This window comes from Pseudophryne corroboree, chromosome 5 (genome assembly GCF_028390025.1).
Source record: "Pseudophryne corroboree isolate aPseCor3 chromosome 5, aPseCor3.hap2, whole genome shotgun sequence".
Classification (NCBI taxonomy): Eukaryota; Metazoa; Chordata; class Amphibia; order Anura; family Myobatrachidae; genus Pseudophryne; species Pseudophryne corroboree.
This window is the reverse complement of record NC_086448.1, coordinates 361036573-361054342: the sequence shown is the minus strand read 5'-3', so window position 1 is coordinate 361054342 and position 17770 is coordinate 361036573. Positions and strand designations below refer to the sequence as shown.

Genomic DNA, 17770 nt, shown 5'->3' with positions numbered 1-17770 from the left:
CTAGAACGTTATTGAGTACAACAAAGAAGCATCATGTCAGGTAACACGTTGTGTTACTCAGCTGACTACTATTGAGTCTAATCATGCAGAAATATATATAAAAGTCACATCCGATAAGTTGATTTCCAGGGAAGAGTGGAAGTTTAATATGGTGTTTTTTCCGGATCACACCTGTTTATTATCACTTTCCCAAAATTTCTAAGTCCATTACCTATTATTTCTGGTTGTTGGTACCTCATTGCGAACTTTTCACATTATGGGGGTAATTCTGAGTTGATCGCAGCAGGAACTTTGTAAGCAGTTGGGCAAAACCATGTGCACTGCAGGGGAGGCAGATATAACATGTGCAGAGAGAGATAGATTTGGGTGTGGTGAGTTCAATCTGCAATCTAAATTGCAGTGTAAAAATAAAGCAGCCAGTATTTACCCTGCACAGAAACTGTTAGGCGCCGCGGTCCGTGGCATCGCTCGGTCCATCTCCGAGCGACGACCGCGGCCGCTGCACCCTCCTCCTTGCCCGCCCGGCGCCTAGCAACTAGGGACGCCGTGCGTGCTGAGCTGCCGGGTCCCTAGCAACGCTAGGACGCTGGGCGCGCCGAGCCGCTGGGACCTTAGCAACGGGGACGCCACAGGCGGACCGCGTTCCCCGTTGCAGGGATTGATTAATTAAAGTGTTCACACATGTTCTCTGGTCGTGCAGCAAGGCAGCTGCACGACATTTTTTGTAATTAGGCTCTGTACTCTTATTGGAGGGTTCCCTGTTAAATGCCTCCTCAGTGCCTCACACAGACGCCGGTGATAGCTTCCTGCATGCTGCTCATGTTTGGTGAACGTCTGTTCCTGGTCTGCTGTGTCCGGTCTCTCCAGTTCTCTGAGTCCCTGAATCTTGGAGTTTGTCATCTGGTCCCAAGGAGTTCTCCTGGTCCTCATTTACCTGTGGCAGTCGATTTAGGTTCCCACTTGGTTTCGTGAGTGGCGGCCCTGCCGCGTATTACGGCCTAGGCCGCTTTAGTATTATTTTCTTGCATTGGAGCATTTGCGGAGGTTTCCGCTTCCATAGTCCTCTCCGGTACTCGACGGTGCCGTGTAGGAGAGTGGACAAGTGGATTATTTTGGTTGTTCTTTTCCCTGGCGGTAAGCCGCGCATACTTTTAGTTTCAGGTTAGCCAGTAGCCCCTGGCCTCGTTGTTTAGTTAGAGGGCCCCTTGTTATTACCCTGCCTCGGTTCACTCTTTGTCTCTCCTTAAGACCTGAGGGGGCATCGGAGTTGGGCAGACGTAATCCGCCCTTCAAACGCGGCTGCCATGGGCCCAAGAAACCATAGTCTCGCAAGAGTGAACTGACAGCACGGGTAAGACAACGGAGGTAGGGCGCCAGGGGCTATTCCCATTCCGTTTCCCCTTTCCAGCATTACATCCTGGTACTCAGGTCTCACAGTATAAGATCTCCCCTGACCTGAGTGTCTGGATCATAACAGAAACAAAATAACCCACCCAAATTTAACTCTTTCTGCAAATGTTATATCTACCCCCCCCCCCCCCCTGCAGTGCACATGGTTTTGCCCAACTGCTAAAAAATTTCCTGCTGCGATCAACTTGGAATTACCCCCCATGTGCTTTGCAGGAGAGGCAGATATAACAAGTGCAGAGAGAGTTAGATTTGGGTGTGGTGTGTTCAATCTGCAATCTAAATTGCAGTGTAAAAATAAAGCAGCCAGTATTTACCCTGCACAGAAACAAAATAACCCACCCAAATCGAACTCTCTCTGCTCATGTTATATCTGCCACACCTGCAGTGCACATGGTTTTGCCCAACTGCTAACAAAATTCCTGCTGCGATCAACTCAGAATCACCCCCCATGTGCACTGCAGGGGAGGCAGATATAACATGTGCAGAGAGAGTTAGATTTGGGTGTGGTGTGTTCAATCTGCAGTCTAAATTGCAGTGTAAAAATAAAGCAGCCAGTATTTACCCTGCACAGAAACAAAATAACCCACCCAAATCTAACTCTCCCTGCACATGTTATATCTGCCTCCCCTGCAGTGCACATGGTTTTGCCCACTTGCTAACAAAGTTCCTGCTGCAATCAACTCAGAATTACCCCCAGTGTTGGTTAATTTTTACAACCGCTTGTCACTTCTTTAAAATTATATATCAGGGACTCAGCATATCACCTGAATTAAAGATAAAAGGCCAGGAAACAGCCCAGACCTGAACCCCATAGAACATTTGTGGTTAACGTTTGGAAAAACTGGTACATCTGAGGCGTCCATCTAATAAAAGAGAATTAATTGAGTCTATATTTGTCTCATGGCACCACATAATAAAGAAGGAAGAGCTCCAAACATTGGTTGGCTCAATGCCATGTTGCTGTGCTGCTGTCTTGAAAAATAAAGGATACCTGAAAAAATACTGACAGGACAGTGACATCATAAGTACACAGAGATTTTCCCCCTAAGTGTTGTTTTCACTGCATAATTTCCCTTATAATGCAAATATTTGACCTCTGTTTATTGCGTTGAATTCAGCATTAAATTTCCTTTATTTGATACATGAATCATTGCACTGCAGGAAGTGGAACAGTTTTTTGTAAGCATTCGAAGTTAAAAAAACATTCAAATTTCAAAAAGTGTCTGCAATTTTGGCCACCACTGTAATTGCATATTGTAATTGTTATACTACTGTACATGATAACACCACATATATTGTCAATATATATATATATATATATATATATATATATAGAAACAAAAAGTACAGCACTCACCAAAATAAGCTACATGCACCCCACCCTATCAGTGGCGAGTGCGGACACTGCACCCCACTTCTGGGGTGGCGAGTGCTGTGGCTTTCTATATGCTGGTATATATATATATATGGTCAGCAGTAACGTGCGGTGAGGTCCATGGCTGGGGAGGCACTGACTAATTATACCCTACCCCCCCCCCCCCCCCCATTATAATAAAAGAAAAAAAACAAGTGTGGGGTTCCCCTTGTTTAATAACCAGCACCAGGCACAACCAGTCTGGGGGATAATGCCATAGCAGGGAGAACACTCAGTGTGGGGTCCTCCTACCATGATATTACCCCCACCCCTTAACCAGTCAGCCCAGGGCTGGCATTCCTCGGAAAATGGGGACAACCCAAAAAATTAAATGGGGTCCCCCCTTCCGAGCAACAACCAGCACTGGGCTGATAGCCCAGTGCTATGCCCCGCACCCATGGTGGCAGTGGGTGCAGGGTTCATTGTATGTTAATATTGATCTTTACAGGCAGCCTACAGGTCCCAGCAAGCCTGCCCCAGCAAGCTGGCACTTGTTGAAGCACAATTGCCAGCATGCCTGGACACAAAGGGCCCGCTGGCACCCGTAGTCCGCATGTAAAGAAAATATGAAAATAAAGACAAAACACCTAATAATTGTGGGGGGTAGAGTTGATAGTGTATGTCCTTGAGGCCTGGGAAGTAGAGGGATAGGGTAAATTCCAGTGCTGGGGTGGGGATTAGAGTGGGTACTGAACTGAAATGCCAGGCGGTAGGGCTAGTTAGCTTATCTCCCCCATCTTCTGTTTGCCGGCGGCCAGGCTCCCGGCGACCAGCATACCGGCACCGGAATCCCGACCGCCGGCATACCAACAGCTCAAATGAGCCCCTTGCGGGCTCGCTGCCCTCACCACGCTGCGGGCATGGTGGCGCACTACGCTATCTATTCTCCCTCCAGGGGGGTCGTGGACCCCCAAGAGGGAGAAAAGATGTCGGTATTCAGGCGGTCGGAATTCCGGCGCCGGTATGCTGGTCGCCAGCATACCCTACTACACCCCTCCCCCATTGCAGTCAGTGCCTGCGTGGGTCCTGCACCCCTCACATCAACAAGCAGGGTCCCAATGTAGGCGTCACCAGCAGGATCCCGGTGCTTGGAGCACAACTCCTCTGTCGTCGTCCCCCTTCCCCCCCCAAGTGTCCTGCTCCTAAAGTCCCTTACCGGTAAGGAGTCTTCTCTCTGTCCTGCGGTGTGTTGCTGTGCCTCTAGCGTCTACTTGCTTTCACTTTCTCCTGGCAGAAGAGGGTATGTGACCAGCCGAGTAGGAACTTCCCCGCTGTCCAGAGCCTGCAACAAGCCCTTTTCTGGCTGGTAGCGGCAGCCTGGCCAGGCGCTGCTAGTGTGAGTGACACGCTGTAGTGTCATCTCGTTCTGTCACTCACTACCAGTCCACGGCGTGACTCGCTAGCGTCCTCCTCCGTTTAAGTTGGCGGTCGTGGCTGAAGGGCCGGAGACAGTGGGGCTGCGCAGCTTAACTTCGCAGGGCTGCGTGTGTGAGGGGGGTGCCTGTGCGCACGCCTATGTCTAGAATCCAAACCCACTGCAAATACCGCTACCCCCGCCGCAAATACCGCTACCCCCGCCACCAATACCGCCACCAATACCGCTACCCTCGCCGACACCCACTGCCGCCGCTGCCATTACCCGCTGCTGCCAATGCACGCTACCCCCACCTCCACCCGGCCGCTACCGTCGCCAATCCCCGCGACTTCTGCAGTGCGGGGGAAAGTGAGCAGCACATCGCTGACAGCCGGATACAGTCAGTCAGCGCTGGATCCGGCTGTCCAATCACAACTGCCTTAGTGACAGGGGCGTGTTGTCATGTAGGCTGGATGCATGCCCCTGTCACTGAGGCACTTACAGTAGTGCCGCTTATATATAATTTTTCACTGGGCTTTTGCAGCCCATTGCTTGATCCCGCCCCCCGTCCGCCCCCTGACCGCCCCCCGCCTCAGCTTGTTCACTATGGTCAGCGGGAGGCACGACTCTCGCTGCCTCCCACACAGCTATTCCTGCAACAGCACAGGGGAAGTTATTAAAATAAAACAAAGAAGATATAAATGACACAAAATCTGTGTTATAAATATCTTCTTTGTGTTATTTTAATCATTATGACAGGGGAGGCACTGCCTCCCCTGACTGCACGTCCCTGATTGGTCAGTTATCATTAACTGCTCCCTGTATTATACTCCTATGACATCATCATAGTGTTTGCTATTCTTTGAATCTGTGTTTGTGTCTTTACCTTATATTGGCTACCATTATGAGTTATTTTGCCTGTATCATAAATATGCAGTAACTTAGAACTATGTTTAGAAAAACACCTGTATCTGTATTCCCGAGATTACTTTATTTGCACAGAAAATCTTTAAAATCTTCTAGTTTTAATTTCAGTTGCAACCTACTGAATTACCTTAATTTGGAAAGTAGTTGAATAAACAAGGCTTTCATACATATTTGTTAATGGTGTCCCTAGTAAGCCTTATCTTGTTTTTTTAATTTATTTTTTTATTTAGTATCGGAGGTGTAGATCATGGGATCAGCTGCACAAAGAACATATAAATGCAGGACGCACAGTGCAAGTAAGTAGAATATGTGCTTTTGTACAGTATTGTAAATGTATTGTAAAGTATTGTAAGATGTAATGTATTGTAGTATTGTAAAGGAGATGCATGAATGCTATTTAATTAAATCTGACTCTAGGGAGAGGGAGATATAACTACATACTGCATAAGCAAGGCCAACATTGTCTCCCACATACAGAATTTGGCACTTATGCAGAATATACAGTGCATCCGGAAATTATTCACAGCGCTTCACCTTTTCCACATTTTGTTATGTTACAGCCTTTTTCCAAAATGAAATAAATTCATTTTTTCCCTCTTCTACACACAATACCACATAATGACTACGCGAAAAAAGTTTTTTTGAGATTTTTACTAATTTATTAAAAATTAAAAACTAAGAAATCACATGTACATAAGTATTCACAGCCTTTGCCATGAAGCTCAAAACTGAGCTCAGGTGCATCCTGTTTCCAATAATCATCCTTGAGATGTTCCTACGGCTTAATTGGAGTCCACCTTTGGTAAATTCAGTTGATTGGACATGATTTGGAAAGGCACACCCCTGTCTATATAAGGTCCCACACTTGACAGTGCATGTCTGAGCACAAACCAAGCATGAAGTCAAAGGATTTGTCTGTAGACCTCTAGGGAAGGGTACAGAAAAATATCTGCTGCTTTGAAGGTCCCAATGAGTACAGTGGCCTCCATCATCCATAAATGGAAGATGTTCTGAACCACCAAGACTCTTCTTAGAGCTGGCCGGCCGTCTAAACTCAGTGATCAGGGAAGAAGGGAGAGAGAGGAGAACCTTCCAGAAGGACAACCATCTCTGCAGCAATCCACCAATCAGGCCTGTATGGTAGAGTGTCCAGACGGAAGCCACTCCTTAGTAAATAAGTACATGGCAGCCTGTCTGGAGTTTGCCAAAATCCACCTGAAGGACTCTCAGACCATGAGAAACAAAATTCTCTGGTCTGATGAGACAAAGATTGAACTCTTTGGCGTGAATGCCAGACGTCATGTTTGGAGGAAACCAGGCACTGCTCATCACCAGGCCAGTACCCTCCCTACAGTGAAGCATGGTGCTGAATTTATTCTATTTTGGAATAAAGCTGTAACATAACAAAATGTGTAAAAAGTGAAGGGCTGTGAATACTTTCCGGATGCCCTGTAATCTTGCTGTTCTGTAGGAAAAGTATTATATATAAATTGATTAGAGCGATAGTCTTTCTAAGGCTGGGTACACACTTGAAGATGGGCATAAGATGCATCATGTCAAGGAAAACGATATCGGGCATACACGCTGAACGATATAGTTACTAATATCGTCAGTGATGACATCCACCCACATCCAGGTGCATGCAGTTTTGTTAAATATCCTTAGATTTCAAGGCTTGAACGAAAGATGTTGGACACAGTTAACGACCCACAGGAGCGCACATCGTTTTTGATATAGTACATACACACTGGACGATGTGAACAATATATTGTCCGATATTGGCTGCATATCGTCAAGTGTGTACACAGCCTATAGTATTTAGTTAATAAAAAAAACAGCCCACCTACTTATTGTGACCGTTCATCTTTTCATTTTAAATAATTATGTCTATGTAATGTTTATCCAGATAAGTTTTCAATCATTTAAATGGTTACTCTGTATTTTCAAGGAAAAAGTGTTGATTTTGGTGTCAATAACACAGGTGTTTGTGCTTTCAGTAACTCTGTGTTTTATGTTTTAATTCATGTGGCTTACAGCATTAACAGGGGTGGATCCTTTCAAAAGTACAGTATTTGCTGGCGTATAAGACTACATTTTTGCCCTGAAAAACATGCCTCCAAGTGGGGGGGTCGTCTTATACGCCGGGTGCACTTCAGTTGGGATAGACATAGCTGCCATAGTGGCCTTCCGATACTCGCCCGGTGCCCATAGTGGCCTCCCGATGCCCGCCCACCTCATTCTACTCACCATCCAGTATCGCGCGATATCCAGTGCGGCCGCGGCGGGTCACTAGTGCCAATTACAGGGAGATGCAGGGACTGGCCGGAGGCGCTGCAGTCGCGTTGTGGCCGTACAATGGTGACAATGACAGGTACTGTAATGGCACTAATACTAATACTAATGGCACTCATGTGAAACCGGTAACACTAAATGCACACAGGGGTATACTTTTATACATTTTACAACTTTCTCCTCGCCCCCTCCCCCCTTCTTATGCATACCTTGATAAATACTCCCTATCCAAATCTCTTATCAGGTCATAATATACAGTATGTCACAAATCTGATGTTCTTTTACGTTTTATTTGGTGTGTGGAAGGGGGTAGTCTTATACGGCGAGTATATAACAAACTCTATATTTTGAGTGGAAATGTTGGGGGTCGTCTTATACGCCCAGTCGTCTTATACGCCGGCAAATACGATGCAGGACTGTAGCCCTTCTTTCTATCTTTTTATGCAAGGAATAATTTAAATGCCAAGATTGTGTTCTGCTGATTTACATAACTAACAAATAATTCTCCAGTTTGGAACACAAGCCACCCCAAAACTCTAAAGAGCACCTTTCCTAGGTAAACCTATACTTATGGGTTCTTCACTGGGAAAACATTTTAGCAATTTGTAGCTAGTTAGTAACTTTATCTTTCCATAGTCCACTACAGGAGGGAAACAAGCGACAGTAGCATAACACATTATTGTATTGGTGCATCATGTAATAAACCTTTAGTTGAGATTATGTGGGACCCTTTACTGTAGATATGGATTTTACCTTTCAACCAAAAGAATCCCCAGCTTAGACAAATTAAGCATCTCCAAGGGCTATTCAATTAAGCATGCTCAGAAATAAACAAAGAAAACAAAAAACACTTTAAATAACCTGTTGGCACAGAGGATGCGCACGTCCTGTTTTTTGTAAAGTCATTTTAATCTGGAAAAAATTAGGCTCAATGCATGCAACCTTTTCGGTATGAATATGGTGTTTTACCAGCGACGTGCAGTCAGGGGATGCAGGGGAGGCAGTGTCTCCCCTGTCATTAATGATTAAAATAATACAAAGAAGATACTTATGACACATATTCTGTGTCATAAGTATCTCCTTTATATTAAACTAATCATTACTTCTGTTTAAATGGGTTTGGGAGGCACAGATCGTGGTGCCTCCCGTTGTGAATGGGAACGGGGGGGGCGGGCAAAGCCTTGGGCTGTAAAAGCCCATTGAAAATATAATGGAAAGCGGCACCTACTAAAGTAGGGACGTGCTTTCAATCCATGAAAGCACGCCCCTGTCAGTGATGCCAGATGTGATTGGCCAGCGGATCCGTCACTGGATCCGCTGCCATCACTCACTGGGTGCGGGCGAATGCGGCGGAGTTGCGGTGGGGGCGTCAGTGGCAGCAGGCATGGATCTGAGATCCCTGCCTGCCATTCTGCAGAGTTTGGCAGCGCAGCGGTACCCATATCAAAAATGGCGCCACAGCGTAATTTTTTAAATTAAAAATGGCCACCGCGAGCCAATCACGGCTCGCCGCGTCATCGCCCTGCCCCCTCAGGCTGACTTATATAAGTCAGCGCGAGGCAGCGGCTGTCAGTCCGACGGCGGAGAAGAAGCAGTGAAGAGCTCCTGAAGATTGAAGACGCCGTGGAAGTCCTGGATGGGCGGCAGCCATGCAAAAGAGCTTAAAGGCCGCCGCCCTCCAGGTAAAGTCGCCGAAAGCCCTGGGCAGGCGGTGGCCATGCAAAAGAGCTTATAGGCCGCTGCCTCCCAGGTGAAGACGTTGGAGGAAGACGTCAGAAGCCCTGGGCAGGTGGCGGCTATGGAAAAGAGCTGAAAGGCCACCGCCTCCCAGGTGAAGACCCTGAATAATAAATTTTATTTTAAAACTGTGTCTTGTATTTATTTTAATATTTTCTTTACAGGTGGACTACAGGTGCCAGCGGGCCCCTTAATGTCCTGGGTTGCTGGCACTTGTGGTTCTCCAAGTGCCAGCATGCTGGGGCAGGCTCGCTAGGACCTGTAGGCCGCCTGTAAAGAACAATATTACTGTTCTTTACAGATGGACTACAGGTGCCAACGGGCCCCTTAATGTCTGAGCATGCTGGCACTTGTGGTTCTCCAAGTGCCGGCATGCTGGGACGGGCTTGCTGGGACCTGTAGGCTGCCTGTAAAGAACAATATTATAGCATGAACCCCGCACCCACCGCCACCAGGGGTGCGGGGCATAGCACTGGGCTATCAGCCCACTGCTGGTTGTTGCTCAGGGGGGGGGGACCCCTCTTAACTTTTTGGGGTCCCCACTTTCTGAGGAATGCCAACCCTGGGCTGACTGGTTTGGGGGGTGTTAATGTTATGGCAGGGGGACCCCATACAGAGTGTCTCCCCTGCTATGGCATTATGCCCCTGGCTGGTTCTGCCTGGTGCTGGTTTTAGTGATGCAAGGGGGACTCTATGCTTTTTTTTTTTTAAGGGGGGGTAAGCGGTTGGGTAGCAGCAAGTGCATCCCCAGCCACTGACCTCACCGCACGTCACTGTGTTTTACTACCTAAAATTGATACATACATAGCCAGCCTACAGGGGTGCTGCAATGTTTAGAGGCTGGGGGGTGCAGAAAAAATGACATGTTGGTGCTTACCCCCATCCCCCAGTGCGGGTGAGCAATTACCTACAGTACAGGCGACTCCTCCTGTAGTGTGCTGCCGCAGCCTGCTGCTATGCCCCATGTCATCCTAGCCGGCTCTTCACAGAAGCATTACTGGGAGGAGGCGGAGATGTCCTAGCAGGCTCAGCATGGCCACGCCTCCTCCCAGTAATGCATCTCTGAAGAGCCTAGGACAGGAAGTGGGGCACAGCAGGCTGCGGCAGCACAATTTTAAAAGGAGGTTTCGCCCGTGGGGATCACACTTTTTAAAGGAGGATTCGCCCGTGGGGATGACACTTTTTGAAGAAGAATCTCCCAAGGCTGCGCCTCTTCTCATTTGCTGCCCCCTTGCCCCCCTCCCCCATTCCGACGCCTCTGCCAACCTGTCTACCAAGAAACTCCATTAGATGGATCCTGTGGATAGAAAAATGGAAATCGGCTTTAAGAATTTTCATGTTTCTTCAGGAGGAGTGCTTTAATGCAAGAGAAAATAAACTTTGTTTAATAAAAAAGCATTGAAGTCAGGCAACAATGTATTTTCTTTGCGATGCTTTACTGGACAAAATGTATTTCTTGTACAGTGGTATGTGTTGCGCGCCATATGTTTGCCCCCATGGGTGGCAGTCCAGCGATTAAGGAATTGTTTAATCGCTGTTCCTTTTGTTGGATATTTTCTGTTTGGGGGGACGGGGGGGACAGCTTAATTATTCCAAAAGACGCAAAGTGAATCCCATCATTTGGTGCAGGATATAAGTAGAAGTTTTCCTTTATTTTCCCTTCACCATCACTGAAGCACAAAGCTATCAGCCAGAGATGCTGTATTTTTGTCAGATTGCTTGAACTATAGTTAAACAGCATTTTTTGTCCCTACAGTAGTAAGTTAAGCCAGGAAAAAAGTCCTTGCAGACACTGTTCTTTAGACCAACCTCTGCAGATCATGTGGGTAGCAGCATTTTCGAACTATGCCAAAACATGGATGCCCACCACTGAAGACTCTGCCCCCAGAAAGAAATCTTAGTGAAATCCTGAGTACCATCCTCGCCAGTGGAGGCATTAGAGAGTAGTTTACAGACTCTTGGAAGATGTAGTAATTTCTCCTGTTCTGTGACACCTGAGGACACGGACATCTATTCCAAGAGTCTCCTAGTTGAAAAAGTTTCAGGAGATTTTTGAATGCTTTTGATCTAAAGAGGTTCAATCAATTAATTTCCAGAAGATATATTCCATTCTCCAGGCAATAGAGAAGACTTTGTTTACAATTAGATCTATAAGATGCATATCGTCTCATTGTTCTTGTAGCTCAGTATTGCGAGTTTCTCAGATTCTTTGTGGTGAGTTATCATTTCCATATCACGTGTCTTCCATTCTGGCTGTTGATGATTTTGCCAAGAGTGTTTACCAAAAAGGTGGTAGTTCTTATGGCTGCTCTAAAGAACATCTATGGTATGGCCTTATTTGGACATAATCATTGTAACGGGAAAATTAGAGAAAAGCTCAGGTGATGAATTTAATATAGGAATATGGTTAAATCATTCATACAGCAATGAGCCATCTAATGAGATTTGAACAGCCCAAATTCTTGGAGATACAAATAGACATAGCAAATGACACTGTAGTTTAAAAGTAACAGAATGTGAGATTTTCCAATTTCAGAGATTTCAGCGACTTACAGTATCACAAAGCTATGCTACGTAGACAGAGACCTACTCAAAACATGCGAAAGCATCGCCGCCGCATGATGCTTTTGCATGTGTGCGGGGGAGCGGGGGAGGCTGGATCCGGCATGCGGGGCGGACCATGTCTAAGAAATTGATCGTTGATGTGCGTTTTCTTTTGCACATCTATGATCAGGTCTGAATTACCATCCAAGGTCCTTATGGTGATTTGGCTGGTTTGCAATTGCTTGGGCAATACTTCTGGCACAGTCTTGAGCTCTGCCTCTGTGTGCATGAGGTGCCTACAGTGTTCTCGCCAGGGCCTTCTTCATGGGCACTCTGCATGGCACATTTCTCACACCGCCCTACACCCAGGGCCAACCTGACTAACAGAGTATGATAGCACAGCCAACAGAAGGTGCCATGAGCAACAAAATGCTCACTGGATGGAGCTGCCCCCACTGAAAGGAGGATACCAACCGCCTCTTCCACCTCGACCCTGCCCGATGGGCTACTGCATATCTCCTGTAATAGGGTTCAATAAGGTCTGCACATGTTGTTTTTCTGGACACCATATTGGGATCTGACTATTTTTCTGAAGTTTTGTTTGTACTACAAAACTGAATTAGGGCTCTTGTAAACCCTTTTGTTGTATCATGTAATCTTACCAGTGTGTCTGATCACTTTGAAACTTTTAAGCGCTGGAACAATAACATCTGGCCGTCAAGTGGTGTAATAAACTAACCCTGCCTTTAAAACTAAAGCTGGGTATACACTATACAATTATTTGGCAGATCATCTGGAAAACTGACAAAAACAGTTGCTCAGACAAATTGGTTAAACTAATTTAGCACATTTTCTAGTGTTTGGTAGCAATAACAGATTTTCATTCCAGACAGAGAGGGGTGGTGCTTTTTCCTCACCTGGTGTCCCCCCAGCACACCGACTATTACCTGTAACAATACTTGAACCTGTCTGGTAATAGAATTTCAGAGATATTGGTTACATGCATTTGCAAAGACATGGGTAGCTGCTGAGCCGCATCAAGCCTTCTCTGATGTCAGCAGTCCTAACACTACATAATAGCAGTGCCCACATAGGGCCATGTGATTTGTCTACAGTAAGGCCTCATGATAAAGGCTCATACAAAACCGCATCCAGACTGAGGGCTAGCTTACATGAGAGCCACCCCTAGGATCTCCCATTAGCACTACAGGGACCAGCATGCCTTCCAAATACTGCTCCCAGTCAATGCCTTCTCACACATGCAGACAAACAGTGGTAGCTGCTTAATGATTGAGCAGCTAGCACTGTTTGTCTGCAGATTTTCATTGCAACCAGCCAGGTTGGACAGATGATCTGCCAGATAATTGTATAGTGTATGCCCAGCTTAATCTAGTCTCTACTGTTCATATCAGTCATACAGTACTTCTTTCTCTATGATCACAGCCAACTAGCAAGATTGTTTAAATACTCTAGTTTTAGTCTGGTGTCTGCTAGCGCAGCTGTCATCACTACAGTCGATTCTTACACCTACCCTATACTAGGTGCAAGAGATATGACCGAAAATGGCATCCACTTGGCACACATAGGACTCACAATAGGGCACAACTTTGGCAATGTGCCAGCTCCTAAAAGTTGGTTCGGTTCCAAGTATATGCTTAGTCCAGTTACCACCAGTTAACGCCCAAGAATGCCCATTTGACAGGGAGAAACATCTAAGATGTGATAGACTTGCGCCAAGATACACAAAGATGTGTATGTTTGCTTTGGCACATACATAGTTTGTTCTATGGATTCTCTGTTTGGAAAAGATATCCTTCATATTATTATTCAATAAAAGTATTTCTAGTTGCAATTACTTATTGATTAGAAGTATCCCACCCTCTGTATTCAAATGTTTTTGACCATTCATGATGGTCTTCATAGAATTTTAAATAGGAAATATTCTAATTATTACCATTAATTTAATATCCTTTAAATACTCAATGGCAGCCAGATATTTACGCCTGTTTACGTTTTAGTAGGACAGCTTGGAACATTTCCCAAACACACTTATTGGAAATAGCGTCATTATATAATATGTAATTCTAGTGCAAAAATTGGAATTAATTGCAGAGAAAAACAAATACAATGCAAGTTTGACAAGTGGTTTGAACCTAAATGTTGTCTTTTGTTTGTGTCTCTCAGCAAATAAATATACACTTTCGTGGCTTATGCTATTCATGTAATTAATTTTCTCAGTCTCTTTCAGCTGGCCAAGAGCCAGTGAGAGACTAGAGGTAAGCGGGCAGGATAGAAAGTAGTATGATAATCCAAAAGAACAGAAATGTTGGTAGATCCTAGCAGTTTCATACACAGCTGTCTACTTTGTTAGAGGCAGTTGATTCATAGGTGTACCCACTCTACATAGCTCACTGACACATCACATTACAAGAAAAAAAATAGCATTCAGTCCCACTCAGGCCAAATTGTATATCTTATTGACATTGCACATATATCATACAGAGCCCCTCACACCAACCACGACCCCACTTTTTCTCTGCTGTCATCATAATCCTTTCCAACACACACAGCACTTCCCTTCTCTGCTCCCTCCCCAAGATCACTACCCCTCTATTGCCCTTATACCTCCACAGAGCCTACTCCCACAGCCCCATCATGGCATTTTCCCAATGATCATGATCATCTTAGAGTAGCCCCACAATACCCTATTAGGCTCTGTGAAATTTTTTTCGGAAAGGCTAAAATGCATTAAGATTTGAGAACTAAATTGCCAAGAGATCCTTTCCAAAGCCTTCTCAGTATCTAGAGACAGATTTGGATGTAGTTGGCATACTGACTTTCACAATGCCAGCGGTCAGAACACTGGTGCTGGAATCCGGACACCGCTGAGAATCCTGATGCCAGAATCCTGATCATACGTATGCCAAGGAGGGTTAGGGTTAGGCTGCGGGAGGGTAGGGTTAGAGTTAGGCTACGGGTAGGCAGAGTTAGGGGAAGGGGTAGTGTTAGCTTACCTTCCAAATAGTGTTGGGATTCTGACCATCAGGAGCTGCTGTTGGTATTCTGACCATCAGCATCCTGAGTGTCTGGATCTTGTACCCAACCCGACAGGATGACTAAGTGGGTTTTTTAGTATTCAGGAAATGAATAAGGTGAATAAGGTCAATGGTTCTTCTGTCTGCTTGGAACAAAGTCAACCTGGTTATAATAAACCAGGGAGTTAAATTTGGTAGCAGTGACTTTGGCATGTAATATTGTTATTGAGCAGGGATATTTGGCAGTAGCTGGAGCAACTACATTTATATTTCACTTTCTATGGATAATGGTGATCCTAGCTTCCATGTAGTATCGGAAATATGGGTTCCCTTTGAGAATTAAATTGAAGAGGGTACAGGGAGTGGTCCCCAGAATGCCATAAAATATTTGTTTTTTAATTGTAAGTAGCTGAAAAGCAATCATGTACTGGGGTCTTATCAGCGGTCTGTTTCTCCATAACCTGTTCAATCTCCTCTGATGTGAAATCAGCACTAAAGTGGGTCAGCCTTTTGGGAGCGGTAGATCAGCAGCTGTAAGAAACTCGTTTATATCTTCTTCTTCCTCTGCTTAGCTAAATTGTCTGAGGGCTGCGGAAGGCTGTAGAGTTCGAAGCTGCTATTTTGGGATTTGTACATTGGAGCCCAATAGGATCCCTGATTGCCAGGATATTACATGTTTTACACGAGTTTTGAGCTGAAGTTTGCTGGCTAAAAATTGTCAGACTTGCATTAATTTCATTTTGATTGTGTATGGGCAAACTAAAATAAAATAAAAAACAAAAACATTTTCCCTGAATTCTTCCCGTAGGTACTTTTTATTGCATAATACTTTTGTTGAGCAGTAGTCACGCTACTTTTTCTTTTGCCAGAAAATAGTTACTTTCTCTGCATAATTTTAAGGGATATTCCTTTCCAAAGGCTACTAAATTATTCTAATACAGTATGTAGTGAGTGTGTGGGCAGCACTTTTCACAGTTCAGACTTTCCTGCTGGGTATACTGCATGTTCAGCCTCCTTTTACTACCCAGTAGTGCTGTGGGACTATAAACTCACACATGGACACATGGAAGTCTATTTCTTTTTGACTTCTACTGTCCAAAAGAGGAGCTCTCTCCTGTTGGTCACCTTTCTTAATTTTGCATGAGAATCCGACTGTTACAGTATAAGAATTAACCCTTCTTTTCAACCGAAAGTAGTTTTGAAATTCCAAATTAATTTTGCAAATGAAGGGGGTCTGTCAGGGCTCTAAAGATTTATGTCCACAGAACAAAAGAGGTACATTGTACTGTTTACCTCCTTGTCTTATCTGGTTTTTCTAAGCAAGGATGGCCAGCCTATAAACAAATAATTCATTGCTATTTGGATTATGGCTGTAATAAGGCAGATTTTACCTGTTGGGCAATAAGCCAATACTTTAAAATGTGGGAGTACACTCAGATAATTCCATTGGGGTTTAATGAGTGGCTATACATGGGTCCTCTGCAGTACAGCTTTACACAGTGACCTTCTAGGGGTTTATTTACTAAAGCTCAATTTCCATTGATTTCAAATAGATGAAAATAAATCTAAATTGATGCTCGCTTTCCAGTACTAAAACACACATTTTCTTAAATGTAAAAATTAATATCAAAAATTGTCTTTTAGTAAATGTGGATTTTAGTTCCTGAAACCCAACATCATTTAATGAAATCGATGAAAATTGAACTTTAGTAAATAAACCCCATAGTTTTCAGTGCGCAGTTTTGTTGGAATTGGTTTCACACCTTTGCCTCAAGGACACTAGTTGGATAAAGGGTGTTGATGAAGGGTGTTACATAAGGGACAGGAGTGTTACCACCGTTACGGTCAGCTGTGGGACATTCCAGAGTCTCCAATGTCCTCCATAGGAAGTATGAGAAAATAGGATTTTTGTACTTACCGTTACCTGATTACATGGGAGATACTGGATGCCTTTCCTCAGTCTATATTATAGGGGGTAATTCCAAGTTGATCGCAGCAGGAAATTTTTTAGCAGTTGGGCAAAACCATGTGCACTGCAGGGGGGGCAGATATAACATTTGCAGAGAGAGTTAGATTTGGGTGGGTTATTTTGTTTCTGTGCAGGGTAAATACTGGCTGCTTTATTTTTACACTGCAATTTAGATTGCAGATTGAACTCACCCCACCCAATCTATCTCTCTCTGCACATGTTATATCTGCCCCCCCTGCAGTGCACATGGTTTTGCCCAACTGCTAAAAAATTTCCTGCTGCGATCAACTTGGAATTACCCCCATAGTTCCTATAGAAACATAGACTTTGACGGCAGATAAGAACCACTTGGCTCATCTAGTCTGCCCCTTTCTTTTTCATCCACTAGGGGTCACTGGAGTACTCTTGGGATATGGACGGTTCCGCAGGAATAAGGCGCTGAATAAATTAAAATTTGGAACTACTCCTCCCCTCCATATCCCAGAGTACCTCAGTGTTTTTTCGGTGCTCACAGTAGCAAGGCTGATCCACACTTATTGGATTTTTTTTTCTTTTTCTTTTTTGACTGTTCCACATCCCTTCCCCCCTTCCAATAGGCGTGGGTCTGGGATAGTGGAAGCTGCTACAAGCAGCTGTGGCGTGTTGGGCCTCTCTGAAAGAGCTCCCTCACAACCACGTGCAGGACTACCTGCAGGAAAGGCTGGACGGAGTTTACAGAAGAAGCCCCGTCATAGCCCTCACCACAGTGTCCAGGTATGTTGGGACGGGGCGGCCAGCTCACGCTGCCACCCCGCTGTGTGGGGACACTGTGTGTGTGTGAGCGAGCTGCCCGCCGCTGCTTCCAGCCGCCCGCCGCCGCTTCCAGCGCCCGCCGCCGCTCCCTGATTACCGCTGCCTCCCGCCGCTCACTGAGCCGCGCCGGCCACGTTCTTCATGCATAGGCCGCTCCACGGCTCTATGCAGCGCGCTCCCCGGCTCCCGCTGCCGCTTCCCGGCTCCCTCTTTAGCATATGTAAGCCGGGCTCCGTGTAATAGAGAGCGGTACACGGAGCACGGGGGGGGGGGGGGAGCACACAGCAAGAGGAGAA

The 17770-nt window shown here is 45.4% G+C and overlaps 1 protein-coding gene across 3 annotated transcripts in view; it reads left to right on the top strand.

Moving 5' to 3' along the window:
* Positions 1–17770, top strand: part of STX17 (syntaxin 17) — a 243862-nt gene that overhangs the window by 112178 nt on the left and 113914 nt on the right. For 2 of the 3 annotated variants that reach the window (XM_063924904.1, XM_063924902.1), the window contains exon 3: positions 5336–5401. The exons of the other annotated variant lie outside the window; for it this stretch is intronic. In XM_063924904.1, the coding sequence (XP_063780974.1) occupies positions 5336–5401 (66 nt within the window). The remainder of the gene's footprint in view (positions 1–5335; positions 5402–17770) is intronic. 3 annotated transcript variants of the gene reach the window in all.